We start from the raw sequence: 15,597 nt of genomic DNA on the forward strand, positions 1-15,597 counted from the left end.
GGCTTTCAATGGCTTTCATGGCAGCCACAGTTTCGTAAGTTCTTCGAACACCCGTTGCAAAAGGTGATCCCACAGCGGCATCTAAACGAACAGTCAGTTCATGAGGCAACGAAACTAAAATCAAAGATCCTTACTCAACATGCGAACATCCCTCTGTGAGCTCTATCATCTGAAAGCACCTTGGACATTGCTTCCACTCCTGCCTTTTCGCCAGTTCTTTTAGCAGGGTTTCGTTCACATCGTTCATGTCGTAGCAGAATCCGCTATGTTTCGACTCTAGACACCTAACACACGTCCGAGTAGTGCAATGCTCGCAAGTTCCAACTCCACGGCGAATGTTGCCTAGCAAGATGTACTGGGTGCAGTTTGAGTTCGAGCAGTAGGTCCGCTTTGGGTCGTTCAGCTCCACCTTACGACCGTCGTACCTTTTTGCCATATCGAGTCCTATCACTTCTGTGACTTCCAGACTTTCCATTGTCTTTCCGCAACAAGACGTTAAGGCATCAGCCGGTCTATATGTATATAGTTCATCATGATGATCCTAGATGCCAACCTCCTAAACGCAGCAAAAATCAAAATAGGTCAAGGCAGCAAGACCTCTTACTGCGTGAACTTTAGAAAGACTCGAAATATCTGTGGGTATATACTTTTGATCATATATCCCCGCCTACTGAAGCTCTATCTAAAAACTCTTTTTACTGTTTAATCTTCAGAGCGGACATTTATCATCTAAAAAGCAATGGACATGGTATCGGCTATATCCAGATATTTGAAACATTATCTAATTTCACTTCATTCTCGTGATATATACAAAAGCAATACTAGCTCCAAACCCCTTAAAAGACAAATGGAATCTAGGTACAATCCACAAAGGATTACCAGGGGTAAAAGCCACATTACCAACCTCCCGTTATTCTGATGATATCTTTTCTCGACTGATCAAAGGTGCCTTCTCCTCGGTCTTAATTCGAGTGGCTTTGGCTTGTCTAGTTCTCCGCCTGTCACCGGTAAACGATGTTTTCCTCGCGCCACACTGGACAATCGCAGCTCCTCCACTTTTTTCTACAACTATAGCACCATTGCGAGCCACATCTGCACCTGGTAGATGTTAGCAGGAGATCATACTGTAGGGAATCGAGTAGAATATTAAGAGAAGCAAAGCAGAGGATTCTTCTTACGTGATATGGTCACAGCCCTTCTCACGTTCAATCAAACGTGAGCAACTAGGGCATCGTTGCCATCCCTCGCTTTTTGCTAGGTCGTCCAATAATTTGTCAAAATGGCGGACACAATCACCAAATCCATGAGCCTTCTGTTTGCATCTTTTGCATGTCGTTATGCCACACTTGCACTTGCACATAATGCTTTCAGCAATGCCTCCAGACTCGCTTGTCTTCTTTGGAGATATATACCGCGAGCAGGCAGGGTCTGAGCAGTAGGTCTTGTCGGGATCTTCAAATTCAACTAGATGTTTCTCGTACCTGAGGGCCAATTCCAGCCCTATCAAATCCTCAGCGTCCGAAACTTTGATCGTATTGTTACAGCATCGAGGGGGAAACATGGCCTCGTCACGTAAAGACACTTTGACCAGATTTATTAAGCAACCACTGCAAAGAAAGTGGGAGCATCGCATATTGATCCTCTCATTTGGCAAAGGGTGTTCCAAACAGCAAACACATTCAGGTCGCTGCTTGGGTTTTGAACAGTCCATTGAGTCTCGAAGTTTCTCAATCCTTCCTGATAGGTTGGCAAGTTGGGCCAAGGAATCTATATCGGTATCAAATTCCAGCGACATGGCTGTGCCCATTATTGACTCCAGGCTAGCTTTTTGCCTTCAGCTTTAGGGATTTTACCGACCCTGATCTGTACCAACCTCAGTCGGATCAATATTTGTGAATACTGGTGAAATTGGTTTATGTAGAAACAGGATAATGGTAGTGAGGAACAAAGTAATGCGACGAACTACCTTCTTATACCATTGGCATGGCCCAAATGTGAGGTGTTCACACAGATTAACAAACACTCACCGGCAAATAATGTTGGCTAGCTTTCATCGCGCATTGAGTATGAAGCTAGGAATGGAAATTTGATAACAAAAATTTGCAAGAGAATTTTTTATGACGAGGGCAGAGGGGTCGTGTTGTAAGGATGATGAATCGGTATTCTACCATACCTAGGTAGCAATTAGCTTTATGAAGAGTAAAATAAACCAACTCTCTAATTGTACGACCATAAAGTTTTCCCGCTAATAATAGTGTTCTGATTTAAAATAAAGTTTTGATGTGGCTTCTCTCTCTACCTATCTATAGTCCTCATGTTGATCGCTATCCCTCTGTGACACTGAGTCCCATGAAAGTAAAGTCGTGTCTACGAAGGTGCATAGTGGCCAGGGGTCGGATTGAATTGTTTCTAGGAGTGCTGCCTGAACAGGTGCCTGGTTTTGACCCCGTTTCCACCGCTTCATGCGGCGTACTGTAGCCATTATCCAAATTGTGATCCCTGATATCTCTTTTATATCCCTTTTTGCCTCTTTTCACCTCTTTTTTCTTACCGTAATCTCAGATATACTCAAGTCAGGCATCTTCAGGCAGCGGACCTAGATATCATTCAATTTGACCCCTGGCCGCTATGTACCTTCGTACCCGGGCGTATGCCAAGGGCTTTTAATGCCTGTGGTAAAGACAAAACGGGGCGGGCTTTCGGCCATTCGGCCTAAGCGTTGCCGATACCACCGAAAAGTTCGCGAAATTACCTTGTGCTTAATAATTGGTGTAAAATACCCAGGTGGAGGAGTCAACCCTATGGCAGTGTACATACATAGGTATAAATAAGGTGATGACTTGAGCTACGCGGTAGGATCTATACATCCACCATTATCCACTCCAACATGGCCAGTCCTAACCTCAAGTACACATCCAAGTTGCAGAACAGCCGTGTGCTGATCATTGGAGGTACTTCGGGGCTCGGATTCGCAGTCGCAGAAGCAGTTTTAGAACATGGTGCCGACGTCATTATTTCCAGCTCGAATCCAGCCAAGTTGGAGAAGACAGTAGACCGTCTGAAGGAAGCCTACCCCTCTCAGGCAGAGAAACAAAGTCTCACCACTCACGCATGCGACCTGTCCGATGTCTCCAATCTCGACGTGAACATTGAGAAGCTCCTCAAAGCCGCCACAGATAATGGAGTCACGAAACTAAACCACATCGTGTTCACTGCGGGCGATGCCCTAGTGCGCCCAGCCATGCAGGACATCACACCCGATCTGATCAATAAGGCCAGCACGGTGCGATACGTGGCACCTATGATTCTAGCGAAACATATCTCTAATTTCATTGAGATCTCCCCCGCCAGTTCTTATACTTTGACGGGTGGAGCCTCATCGCACAGGCCACGTTCGGGTTGGCCGCTTGGCGCCGGGCTTGCCGCTGGAGCAGAAGGGCTTATGCGTGGTCTGGCGGTGGAGTTGAAGCCCGTGCGAGTGAACCTGGTCCAAGCCGCAGCAGTTCATACCGAGCTGTTTGCAAATTTCCCAGCGGAAAAGTTGGATGACATTCTTGAATCTTTCGCCAATGGCGGTCTGACTGGGACAGTTGGTACCCCAGAGGATGTGGCGGAGGCTTACATATATCTCATGAAATGCCACTATGCGACTGGTAGTATTGTGGAGGCAAATGGCGGGTATTATTTAGGAAGGACATAGTGCATAGTGTGGAGCATATCAATGGAGACTGAGGCCCAATGTGGGCCTAGATATTGATTAGTCATTTTGCTTAACTCCATTCCGAGGTTATCGCCGACCGTCGTTATCGCAGGCCGTCATTATCTGATAAATCGCTCTCTGATATTCCGATCAAGAACTTCACTTCTGCAACTTCGACACTCCTAATGCAGACTGGCTACTGGTTCTCTTGTATGGCCAGCTCTGCATCGACCTTTGAACTTGATCAGTACCTCTCTATTAATCAGCGGCAGACGCCCAATTTAGCCCAGGATGCAGGGCTTCAGTAAGTCTGTCCCAACTGAGAGAGCGTGAAAACAGCGAACTAACATGCAACTGCAATAGATATGGGACGGTTAGCAAGAACTCCTATCGGTAATAAATTCCAACTAATCTTAATGTAGTTATGTTCCGCCCGACCAAGAGGGTTTAACGACCGGAAACAAATTGGCGGGGAAGCATGCTCTCGGCGCACGCGCGCGAAAGCTCCACACAACAGGAGCTCTGATCGTGCGATTTGAAATGCCATTCGCAGTGTGGTGCACAAACTGTAAGCCACACCCCGTGATAATTGGACAAGGCGTACGCTTCAACGCCGAGAAAACAAAAATCGGCAACTACTACACCACCCCCATCTACAGTTTCCGCATGAAACACACCGTCTGCGGCGGCACAATCGAGCTCAAAACCGATCCACAAAACACCGCCTACGTCGTTACCGAAGGCGGACAGAAGCGCGATACCGGCGAAGACAAGCCCCTGCAGCCTGGCGAAATCGCTATCAAGCCCCACGGCCCGGGCCAGGATGCAGCGGAAAAGGATCCGTTTTCGAAGCTAGAGGGGAAAATGGAGGACAAGACTCGCGCGAAGACGGAGGCCAGTCGCATCTTTGAGCTTCAGAAGGCGCAGTCTCGAGATTGGGAAGATCCCTATGAGAAATCTATGAAGCTACGCCGGACTTTCCGACAGCAGAGGAAGGGCCTTGAGAAGACTGCGGCTGCGAACGAGGCCCTCAAAGACAAGATGAGCCTTGGGATCGAGCTTGTTGAAGAAACAGACATGGACCGCCAGCGGGCGAGCATGGTTAATTTCGCCGAGGACCGCAATGCCCTCATGCCTCGTACTGAGCGTGCATCTCTTACCAAGCCTGTGTTTGAGCATGCGGGTACTTCCGCGCGCAAACCTGACCCGCGTGAAACATCACGTCCTTCGCACCGGACTAAGGCCGATCCTGTTGCTGCTCGCAAAGCAGCTTTCCGCAACGCGCTCGTTGCTAATACCCGTGCTAAGCTTGATTCTTTCCAAGTGAACAAGGTGGATGTTCCGAGGCCAAAGACGAAGGAGAAGACTGCCCCGGCTTCGACTCCCTTCTCTCGCGCAAACGCCAAATCGGCTCCTCCCGTCAGTCGCGCAAACGAACCTGATGCTGTATCCACCGAAACCCCGGCTGCCCCGGCGAAAAACCCACTGGTGGACTATTCTTCTGACTCGGAGTGATCTTCTTGCCAAGTCTCCTTGCGGATTTAATTCATCGGAGAGGCGTTCTTTGAACTTTATTATCGTGCTATGAGATACCCACTTTGTTCTAGCCTTTTAATCATAGCATTTTTCATGGATTGTGTGCCACGACTCTCTTAGTTAGGGCTGTAATGAATCTTCTTTTCCTCCTTTCTATATTGGCAAACATTACCGGACGAGTCAATTGCTTAGACCTATACTTGGTAGGTGACAGAGAACGGTATGAGTTCAAACAAGTATTTATAAAATAAAAATATTGAGACAAGAATAGCGGGACAACCCCGACCTAGTAAGACAGGGTATCCTGCGAGCTATTACATACAGTAAAATGACAAGAGCAGAGAGCAAAACGACTAAACAAAAGAAAGTCATGCTGCATCATGACTAAGAGCTCAGAAAGATCTCTGATCTACGCGATCAGCCTTTGCCGAAGAACGAGACTGTTGCTGCGCGGGTCCGGGTAGGTTCTGGCTCCTTGGCTGATGTTGGTACTTCCGAGAGAGGGGTCGTCGAGAGGCTGCGAGCGGGGCTGGCTTGCTGAGATAGGTTGGCCAGCTCGCCAATTATTCTAAGGGGGTCAAAGGAGTCAGTACGTTCTTCGAATCGAGAGAATTAGTGATGCTCACCTGCCATGGTCGCTATACCAATCATCGTGGGCCATTCGGACGTGCTTAAGCTGTTCCTGGATGCTTGCCATCTATGCAATAAATTAGTTTCCGTATACATTAACATAGTCTTCAATCTCATATAAATGGATGGAATGCGGGAAGATCTGATGAGTAGGAAGACTTCTTCAATCGGGGATCTCCCACCGTTCCCTCAATGGATGGGCCTAGGTCCTCACCTTCCGTTGTGGCTTGACCCCCATCTTCAGCATTCTCGCTACCCTCGTCGGCTGTCGCCCAACGGCTGGCGCCCAAACCCGAGCTGCTGCTCTTATCTCCACTGTCCGCCTTGAGGACAGCAAGCTCTGTTTCGAGCTCACGGACTCGGCGTCGGCTGGCAGAGATATCGGAGTCAACGGCGCCAAGTTTTTCGAGAAGACTCATGTTCTTGTCGATCTGGTTGTTCAGGTCACGCTCGTCGGCTTCCACCTTCTCTGTCAAAGTCTTGTTCTGAGTCTTACAATCAACGAGAGCGTCCGAAATGGCGGCGTTGTCGGCCTTGGCCTTGAGAAGCTGGTCGCGAGATTCAGAAAGCTGCTTCATGATATGCTCAAGGTGTGACTTCTGGCTGGTCGAGTCAAGAGCAGACTGCTGCAGTTCAGTGACTTGAGCGATGGTCGCCTGGTACTCCTTGTTGAGAGCCGCGTACCGACTCTCGGCAGATGTAGCGGACTCCTGGACGGTAATGCGGGCCTTCTCGGAGTCAGCAAGCTTGCTCTCAAGATCCGCAATTGTGGCCTTCAAACTGTCCAAAGCGGAGGTATCCTGAACAATTGCCGTAGCCCGATCGAGCTTCTCATTGGCATTAGCCAGGGCTGCGTCATGAGCCCGTTGGAGCTCCTCGATTTTGGACTCGTTGGAACTCTCAAGTTCCTTCCGGAGACTAGAGAGCTTGGACTCATGCATGGTGAGAAGCTGCTCGATTGCTTTGCCGTGTTCGGCATCAGACTCCGCTGAAGCAGCCTTGGAGGTCTGGGCGGCCTCGAGTTCAGCCTGCAGCTTGACTTTGGTTTCTTCAAAGGCAACTTGCAACTCAGCAATTTGCTTTGCATGAGCCTCGGCATCGTCCTGGTGAGAAATCTGCAACTTAGCAAGCTCAGCTTGCAACTCGGCCTTGGTCTCCTCGAATTGCTTCTGAAGCTTAGTGTACTCATCGGTGTGAGAATCAATCTCGCCAGCGTGGTCGTCAAGTGCTGCCTTCAATTCACTCTCGATGGATTGCACGCGTGTGGCGTGGGTGGAGTTCAAGCCATCTAGTGCCTTTTGGTGCTGCTCCGACACATCGGCGGCCTGCGCAGTGTGCTGGTCGAGAAGGAATATAGCCTCGGCGGCCTTTTCCTCGAGAGCCCTCATTTTGTTATCCTTCTGGGCGCTTTCCTTCTTAGCGTGATCTTCACAATCCAAGAGAGTGCGATGAATTGCCTCAGCTTCAGCTTGTTTGCTTTGCATCTCTTCAAGAAGGGCGTTGATCTTGCCAGTGCCGGTGGTCAATTGCGACTCAAGTGACTCACACTTGTGTCGAAGGGCGTCGATTTCCTGAACAGCAACGTCTTGGGCAGAAGCGTTGCCTTCATCTAGGGCACGGCGGCTTTCGTTGAGAGCAGTTTCCGAAGCCTCAAGCTTCTCTTGGAGGGACTTCAATTCCATGTCGTGAGCAATCTTCAGCTCGTTGATGGCATCCTTTTGGCCCTTCTGGGCAGTGATCTCCGAAGCCTCAAGCTTCTCTTGGAGGGACTTCAACTCCACGTCGTGAGCAATCTTCAGCTCGTTGATGGAATCCTCTTGGCCCTTCTTGGCAGTCGTCTCCGAAGCCTCAAGCTTTTCTTGGAGGGACTTCAACTCCACGTCGTGAGCAATCTTCAGCTCGGCAATGGCATCCTCTTGGTCCTTCTTGGCAGTGGCTCTTGAGATTTCGAGAGCATCACGGAGCTCCTGGAGTTGGTTAGTGTGTTCCGTGCCGCTCGATTCAGCGGTCGCCTCGGCAAGAGTGAGCTTCTCTGCGTGGGCTGCTGAAAGAGAGCTGATAGCAGCGTCATGCTCAATCTTGAGCTGAGCAATGGCGGCCTGGTGGGCAGATCCGAGCTCCTCGATCTTGGAGTCCAATTCGGAGACTGCGCTTCCACGGGCTTCCTGGAGTTCCGCATGAACCTTTTCGAGAGCCTGCTGTAGGCCGATGATCTCTTGGTCCTTTTCAGCGATCGAAGATGTCTGCCCAGGATTTTCCTTGGTCGCAGACTCGGCTGCAGCGAGCTTCTCCTCGAGAGACGTCACCTGCTCCTGAAGCGCAGAAACCTTCTCCTCGGCATTTTGCTCGGCGGCACGGACCTCCTTCTCCTTGAGTGTTCTCAATTCGACAATCTCTGTGTTCAGTTTCTCCATCACTAGGTCATAACGCTTGTCACGTTCGAGATGTTCAAGGGCACGAGCCTTCTCTTCCTCGAGGGCGGACTTCTGGAGCTCAAGCTCGTTATTCAAAGCATTGATTTGCTCTCCAAAATGAGCAGCGGAAGCCTTGTGAGCTACCAATTCTTGTTCGATGGCCTCAAGCTGAATCTTGTGGGTTTCCTTGAGCTCATCGAGAAGGGAAACTGTCTTCTCATCGCCCTGTGCGGAGGCAGATTGCCTGGCCTCCTCCAGTTCCTTTTGGGAGCTCTCTTCCAGCTCCTTGCGCTGGGTTTCCGCTTCCTCCAATCGATCTTTCAGGGCCTGGAGTTCCTCCATGTGAGCCGAAGTCAACCTTTCTATCTCTAGGGTGTGCTGCTCCGCCCGAGTAGCCTCAGTAGCACTTGCATCGCCCGATGGTGCTTCAGCCGAGATGGAGAGCTGGCTGAGCTTCTCATTAACAGTCTCCAGCTCAGTCTTTAGACTAGCCACAGTCTCCTCACTCTCGGACAGCTTCGTCTGAAGGGCTTGCAGCTTCTCAGACTCACCAGCACGAGCAGTTGAGGAACCAGGAACTGTGCTCAATCGCCTCTTGGGGTCTGCGCCAGTCGCAGATCTGACGGTGCTAGTCGTAGAAGTGGGGCGAGCGGTAGCCGGGCGAGTGGTCGATGTCGATGGAGTAGTACGGGCTGCAGGGGTGGTAGCAGAAGTCAGTCGACCAACTGGCTTGCTCGTGGAAGTCGCGGTGCGTGAAGTTGTAGTGGCAGGCTTCCTCTCCGCAGTGGGACCAGCGACACTTGATCGACGGTCGATAGAAGACGAAGTTGGTCTCAGAGGGGCCCGGGTGGTTGTAGTACCGGCCATAGACATGCGCTTCGCCGTGCCAGAAATGCCACGCTTCTCATCTCCAGAACTCGCCACGGACCGAGGCTTCTCATCTGCGGAGCTACTGACGGACATTCGGGGCCGGTGGGACGAGGTTGTAGAGCTACTCAACGGCTTCCGAGTGGCTGTCGTGGGCACAGGGCGGGTAGGCGGCTTGTTGAGGGTGCTGCTGGTGCTCGTACGAGTAGTACCTGTGGTAGGCTTCGATGCGGATGACGACGTGGGCCGCTTGGTAACAGCAGTTCCGGACGTAGTACGCTTCACTACACCAGGCGCGCCAGGGCTAACCTTGGCCGGGGAGGCCTTGGAAGCTTCCTTGACAAGCTCGGGGCTAGACTTGACCACCTCCTCACCTCCAGAGAGGACGGTGGGGTCTACCGGAGTGGCAGGAGGCTCATTCTCGTCGACCTCCATAGGAACCTCGGCGGAAGCAGGCGCAATGACCGGTTCGTCAATGGACGACATATCGGGGGGTTGTTTGAGATTAATGTATTAAAAGACAAAAGTGCCGAGGTATGTTCGAATTCCGGCGAGTGTGTTTGTTGTACAATTGAACTACCCTCGAACATTCAAGTTAGCATTTGTTCATTCCAAGGTAAAGCTTGACCACGCAGATTGAGAGCTAGTATGCACATCGAAGGCCAAGATAAAGAGCTTGGCTCCAATATTGCGATTGCATTGACCTCGTCAAGGAAGCTCATCGCGCTCAAAATACAAGAGCTGAGCTTGGCTTATTTTATTGCGTAGAATTTGCTGTACATTTTGCTCGCTGCGATAGCTTGACTGGGTGCAAATGTGCCTGAACCGAAGCTCCCAAAACAAAGGGCCAAGAGAAAGGAGAAGATTGTACTCACGCGCCTGACAGATTCCGGCAACTTCAGGGGCTGCAACAGCTAATTCAGAAACAGAATCAAAGGAAGTCCAGCGGACTGCAATTGAACAAAGAAAAAGCAAATAAACGAAGGTAATGAAAGAAAAGGGGAAAGCGGGAAAAGAGAAAGCGGTGTCAATTTAGGAGGGGGGGGGATCGTCCAACTGGGTCGTGCATCTGGGGTACTCAATCTCCCTTGCATATTGAGAACTTGTCTTGAGATGTCATTGAGTGTGATTCAGTGGTAATTTTATTGTCTCTTGATCTCATGGAGGGTCACGCATCATCATAGAGACCATAAGTTTTTAACACTGTTCTTCGAAATCCGCAATGTTTATACTTTGTATAAATCCGACTTCTATATTAGCTACCTATGTCCATCTCAATATACATATCTATAGAAGTCCCGATGTCTGTACAAATTTAATTAACATAAGCCTTGAGAGATACACAATGTATGCAAGTCGGCCTAACGCGTCCACGGGTATTCGGATCAAAACAATGACATCCATGGTTCGGATCCACTCGGCTTTCCGCTTTTATATACTGTCGACCTCGAAAGCTCATACATGATATATATCGGCTTCCCAAATTGGGTGTGATTTTACTCGTAATTTTCCTCGATATGTTCGATGTCTAAGACAATTTGGCTTTCTTTGTTGTATTTGATGCACAGCATCGCAAAAGGGTATCCCAAATCAATTAATACAGTATCTAACTGCATATCCCTAAAAAGCATATTTCAATCCTCATCCAGCCGGAGCTCGATAGCTTCGGCCTTAACCTGTCGCAGAATGCGCTCAAAGAACAAAGTACCATACCGAATGTCACATTTGATATCGATGTATAAAGCATCTCCTGTTCGTTGTCAGAAAGACCGAAAAGGAAAGAAGGAAACAATCGTACCATTCAATCCATCCATTCGGGCACTCTCAAATGCACTTCGGAGTGCATCCTTCTCCACTCTGGTCCATGGCCCACAAGAAATATGACTGTCCACCTCTGTCAGGTTGAAGTGCTTGTATGTTGGATGCCTGTGGGGCATTCCGCGCGCGCTCTTGCACAGTCTTCCAGCATTCACTGCATCTTTGATGGTTTTCACGCGCGGCATTAGCTTTTGAGATGGGCCCGCGAAGTCGCATCCCATCTGGGAGGCCATATCAGCAAAAGTGGATATTTTATAACTGCATCCCCAAAGTAGATCGAGAGAAATGCAGAAATGACGTGTCGTCCAATCGCCCTTGGCCATGTACGTCTGGAAACCGAAAAGAACCAGCTCAATCAGCAATGGCACAATATGGGCCTCAAGTTGTTGGACTAGCATTGCACCCTCCACTTCGTCGCTTTGGGCTTCGTCGTAGATAATCCATTGAATCTCCTTGAATATGTTGTTGGCAATTAGACTACACTGCTTCCTCCAATCTCTCTGGGTAGAAATTTCTGGGGTAGCGGTTTCAGTCATGGTCTTATAGAAACCTCGGAGTCGGTAAGTCATCTTTCTGATATGATTGAATCGTTCTTTCATCGAGGGGTCGGCTTGTGATTTGGTTATTTTCCGTGTGTTGACCATGGTTTCCCAAATTTCTTTAAATCCAGATTCTTGTATGGTTTCGCTCAGCCAGATGAAAATCGGATGGGTGTTTGCGGGAAGTTCATGGGGAAGGGATTGATGGTCTCCTAGTGTCTCGGGTATCTCCTGCGGAGATGGAGCAACCAGGGAGGATTGTAGATCACTGTTCGGCGCATGTATCGAATTTGAGAATTCCTTTTGGTTTTGCACTGTACTATTAGAGATTTGCACCTCGACGGAAACTCTGGGGATGCGAGTGGACGTTGACTTCGTCTGATCTTCGGACGAGGAATAACCACCAGAGCTGTTGTCGGATTCATCTGTAGCTTCGTCTCTATTTTGGTCTTCACTTTCATCTTCGTCTTCATCTTTGTCCCCGTGCTTGTCTTCATATCCTTCACCTTGTTCTCCATATCTTTCAAACAGTTCAATCGGTCGAAGGAAAGGATCTAGCTCATCCTCACTACCCGAATTATGGCGGATTTCCGCCTGATCCTCCTCTCCGTTGTTGTCGTGTTCAGTTTGGATTGGTGCAGACTCGCTGTTGTTTGGCTCGGAGTTGCCTCCGTCTAACTCAGATTCGGCATCATTGGGCTCCCGGTCTTCTTCGTTGTTAAAAGAGCTTGACGATGACTCAGTTTGTGCAACACCCGGGTGCGCTTTACTTCTCAGAATCCTTGTAGTGGTTTTTGGTTCGGTCTGACGGGCTTTTTGGGGTCGTTCTGGGGAGACGGGTAGGTCGTACACGCTATCTCGATGTGCAATACGACGCTTTTTTGTGTGGGATAGATTATCCAAATCTGATGCGTTGACATAGTTCAACCAGTCAACACTGTTGGTGGTGAGATTGTTCAATTTACGAACCCTCCGCGGCATTTTGACGCGTGGGTAAGTTGAATGAAAGCACGACGCGGCAAGGGAAGCTAGAGTGGAGCCCCCCGCTAACAATAATAATATCATCCCGCTTCCCCTCGTTCTCTTTGCACCTCACTATTTTGATTTTTACTTCAGCAAAAATGGCTAATGGTCCGCCTATACGTGTGCTGTCCGTACTGGACCCGTCCATGCCGCAGAATTTCATCAGACCGAATAAGAAGATCCATGAATCCGACGATGTATCGGCTTTCCTGACCTCGAAAGCATACACTGACATCATGACCTGGATATTACAACTCAACCGATCAATGTTTCCGCTGAAGCTACCGGATAATACAATTCAACCCTGGATAATCAACAGCGACGCGATTCAATATTCCGCCCCGATCCGCCAATTGCAGCGACTCCTCTTGAAACTCGAAGATATCATAGCAGAGGTCCCCCCGGACACCGGCCCACGCAGATTCGGAAATATAAGCTTCCGGAGGTGGTGTGATATTGTTGAAAGCCGCGCATCCGATTTATTGAAAGAATGTCTACCGGTCGAACTCTTGCAGCGAGGAACCTCCAATGCGGACAGCACGACAGCAGAGACCGAGTTGAAGGCATACTTGTTGGGCAGTTGGGGGAGTGGACAGCGCTTGGACTACGGCACAGGCCATGAATTGAGCTTTCTCGCTTTTCTTGGTGGAATCTGGAAGCTGAACGGCTTTCCCAAGGCTGATCCAGGCGTGGAGGAGCGAGCCATTGTCATCGGGGTAGTTCATCCGTGCGTTTGCCCGAGTCTACCGCACAATATATGTTTCAACGTTACTAACTGCTGTCTCCAAGATACCTGGAACTTGTCAGAAAACTTATTAAAACATACAACTTAGAACCTGCTGGCTCTCATGGTGTCTGGGGACTTGACGACCACTCTTTCGCTCCTTACATCTTTGGTTCTGCCCAGTTCTCGCCTGCAATCAATGAAAATGACCTTACCCCCGAAGAAGGCTCACTACCTAATGCCCCGGACCCAGGAGATGTTGCTAAGGCAAATATCGTTGAGAGAGAACGCCAAACTAACTTGTATTTCGCTGCAATTGGGTTTATCTATGATGTGAAGAGAGGGCCATTTTGGGAGCACAGTCCCATGCTATTCGATATCTCTGGTATTCGAGCCGGCTGGGGAAAGATTAATAAGGTTTGGCATCTCCAATTTCATTGAGTTTCAACGCTGACAGGAAACAGGGAATGGTCAAGATGTACAATGCGGAGGTTCTTTCAAAATTCCCCGTGGTACAGCACTTCCCCTTCGGCTCTCTATTTACTTGGGACCGCGATCCAAATGCTATTCCGCCCCCTTCCACTATTCACACAACCTCCGGTCCCCAGGCACGTCCGGTTGCGCCGGATCAAGGTATGCCGTCTGTTGCTGCCATGCGCCCCGTGCCTGGAGCTGGCACTCAGGCTCCCTGGGCTAAGCCTGGGGCTGCATCGCCTGCTCCTCCGATGGGCGCAACAGCAGCTCCTTGGGCTGGGGCAAGGAGAGATGGTCCCACCGGTTCCTCAACGAGAATCCCCCCTACTCTTCCTGATACTTCAAGGATGCCTCCAGGTCCTATGGCTCCTTCTAGAGCACCATGGGCATCGGCGTCCTCACAGCCTGCACCTTCATCTTCAGGGGCAAGTGCTGATGCCCAGACCAAGGCGCCCTGGGCGAAATGATCAAATGGTCACAAAACAATCAAGAAAAGAAATATATCAACATGCATTACTGTAATTCCTCTGAGTTCTGAACACTTCTATATATTGTTTGTTTTAACAGTAACTTGAACCAATATTGTCTTTAGATTGCAACCCCTTTCACATGTGCTCATTGCTCATTGGCGTGATCCAGATGTTGTCTTAGTATTACAACAGTAAGTTGTAATCAAAAACAGCATTTATAGTATGGTACTCGAGCTGGTTCAACAGTCCTCCTTTATAAATCCGGTTCGTATGGATCCAGCAGAGGGCACCCTTCATACTCCAATGCAGGTGCAGGATAACGTTGTTCGGTCTCTTCTTTTAACAAGACTTTCTCGAAAATGCAATCAACTTTGGAATCCTTAAAAGGGAAGCACAAAATGTTCTAAAGAACCCCAATCCAATTCCTTCTTATCCTTCGCCGGAGCTTGACTCATCCTCCAGTGAGGTCCCATACTTCAAGAACAACATCCGACTCCCTGATAGCTGTCACAAGTGGATTATTCCATTCCAACCAAATAGCTGACCACGGCAATTGAGGGATTACAATTGGAAAAGACCTCAATCCATATTTTTCCCATCTATTCTGAGACCAGCAGACCCGGAAACCGAAGTTAATCTTCATGTGCTCAGACCAGAATGGACACATGATCAGACCATACAGAGTGCTCATACGAATTCCACTCTCATCTCCTTCGATATCCTCGGCGGAAATGGCCCATCGGCTTGTTTCAACCGAATCTATGCAATTGTTACTTCCAACCCATGACAGCAACATGGCAGGAGGCAGCCTGATGAGCATGCGACGTCAGCTGGCGTCTGGGTGTAGATAGCTCTGTCGGTTTTTGAAGAAATTCATGCATATCTTTGCCTTGTGAGTTTACTAGCCTTATGGGTTCTTTGAGGTTAGTAGTGAGATTGAAGTTATGGGAGCTAGTACGGTTTAAGTGGGTTACAGCTTTTAGCTTTCCTGCGAGGTGTCACTAGTGGTTTACCATCTGACAACCATAAAATTCTGTACTAAAATTTCTTGGCTCGCCGTATGTTTGATTACTTTGAAGCGGTAATTGAATATTTTACAAGAATGCTTGCCGTGCAATTCTTACACTCCGACAGCAAGATATAGTTCACATCCAAAAACGGTTCAAGCATTGGACCACATCATACTGCGACGATCCACAAAACACCAGGCACCGACATTCGACGAATGTCGGACCGACAAATGTGTCTAGGCGAATCATGGCTGAATACCAGGGTCCTCTGCCAAGACATCGGGCCGGAGTCCACCATATGCCAAGCCCTAAGGATCGATGGTGCCTTGTGGTTCGGGGCGAACATATCGCTCTTTTCACTTGTGAAAACCCCTGTCCAGTCACTCAGAGTA

The 15,597-nt window shown here is 49.2% G+C and overlaps 6 protein-coding genes across 6 annotated transcripts; 3 read left to right on the forward strand and 3 right to left on the reverse strand.

The window, feature by feature from the left end:
• Positions 1-130: 130 nt before the first annotated feature.
• N7529_010407 (uncharacterized protein) lies at positions 131-1,807 on the reverse strand (the record flags this gene model as incomplete). Its single annotated transcript, XM_057245934.1, has 3 exons — positions 131-478; positions 1,014-1,098; positions 1,179-1,807. 3 exons carry the CDS (start codon positions 1,805-1,807, stop codon positions 131-133), a joined length of 1,062 nt encoding a protein of 353 aa, XP_057094197.1.
• Positions 1,808-2,887: 1,080 nt separating this feature from the next.
• Positions 2,888-3,700, forward strand: N7529_010408 (oxidoreductase, short chain dehydrogenase/reductase family; the record flags this gene model as incomplete). Its single annotated transcript, XM_057245935.1, has 1 exon — positions 2,888-3,700. The coding sequence occupies one exon, from the start codon at positions 2,888-2,890 to the stop codon at positions 3,698-3,700; it is 813 nt and encodes a 270-aa protein (XP_057094198.1).
• Positions 3,701-3,885: 185 nt separating this feature from the next.
• Positions 3,886-5,215, forward strand: N7529_010409 (Saf4/Yju2 family protein; the record flags this gene model as incomplete). The annotated part of the gene is made up of 2 exons (XM_057245936.1): positions 3,886-4,004; positions 4,123-5,215. 2 exons carry the CDS (start codon positions 3,886-3,888, stop codon positions 5,213-5,215), a joined length of 1,212 nt encoding a protein of 403 aa, XP_057094199.1.
• A 438-nt stretch (positions 5,216-5,653) lies between these two features.
• Positions 5,654-9,633, reverse strand: N7529_010410 (M protein repeat protein; the record flags this gene model as incomplete). The annotated part of the gene is made up of 3 exons (XM_057245937.1): positions 5,654-5,804; positions 5,863-5,933; positions 6,049-9,633. 3 exons carry the CDS (start codon positions 9,631-9,633, stop codon positions 5,654-5,656), a joined length of 3,807 nt encoding a protein of 1,268 aa, XP_057094200.1.
• Positions 9,634-10,781: 1,148 nt separating this feature from the next.
• Positions 10,782-12,485, reverse strand: N7529_010411 (uncharacterized protein; the record flags this gene model as incomplete). The annotated part of the gene is made up of 2 exons (XM_057245938.1): positions 10,782-10,897; positions 10,946-12,485. The coding sequence occupies 2 exons, from the start codon at positions 12,483-12,485 to the stop codon at positions 10,782-10,784; spliced, it is 1,656 nt and encodes a 551-aa protein (XP_057094201.1).
• Positions 12,486-12,625: 140 nt separating this feature from the next.
• On the forward strand, positions 12,626-14,192 carry N7529_010412 (serine/threonine-protein phosphatase 2A activator; the record flags this gene model as incomplete). Its single annotated transcript, XM_057245939.1, has 3 exons — positions 12,626-13,254; positions 13,317-13,668; positions 13,716-14,192. The coding sequence occupies 3 exons, from the start codon at positions 12,626-12,628 to the stop codon at positions 14,190-14,192; spliced, it is 1,458 nt and encodes a 485-aa protein (XP_057094202.1).
• Between the last annotated feature and the right edge of the window lie 1,405 nt (positions 14,193-15,597).

The sequence above is a fragment of the Penicillium soppii genome (assembly GCF_028829465.1).
Source record: "Penicillium soppii strain IBT 18220 chromosome Unknown utg000007l, whole genome shotgun sequence".
Taxonomy (NCBI): domain Eukaryota; kingdom Fungi; phylum Ascomycota; class Eurotiomycetes; order Eurotiales; family Aspergillaceae; genus Penicillium; species Penicillium soppii.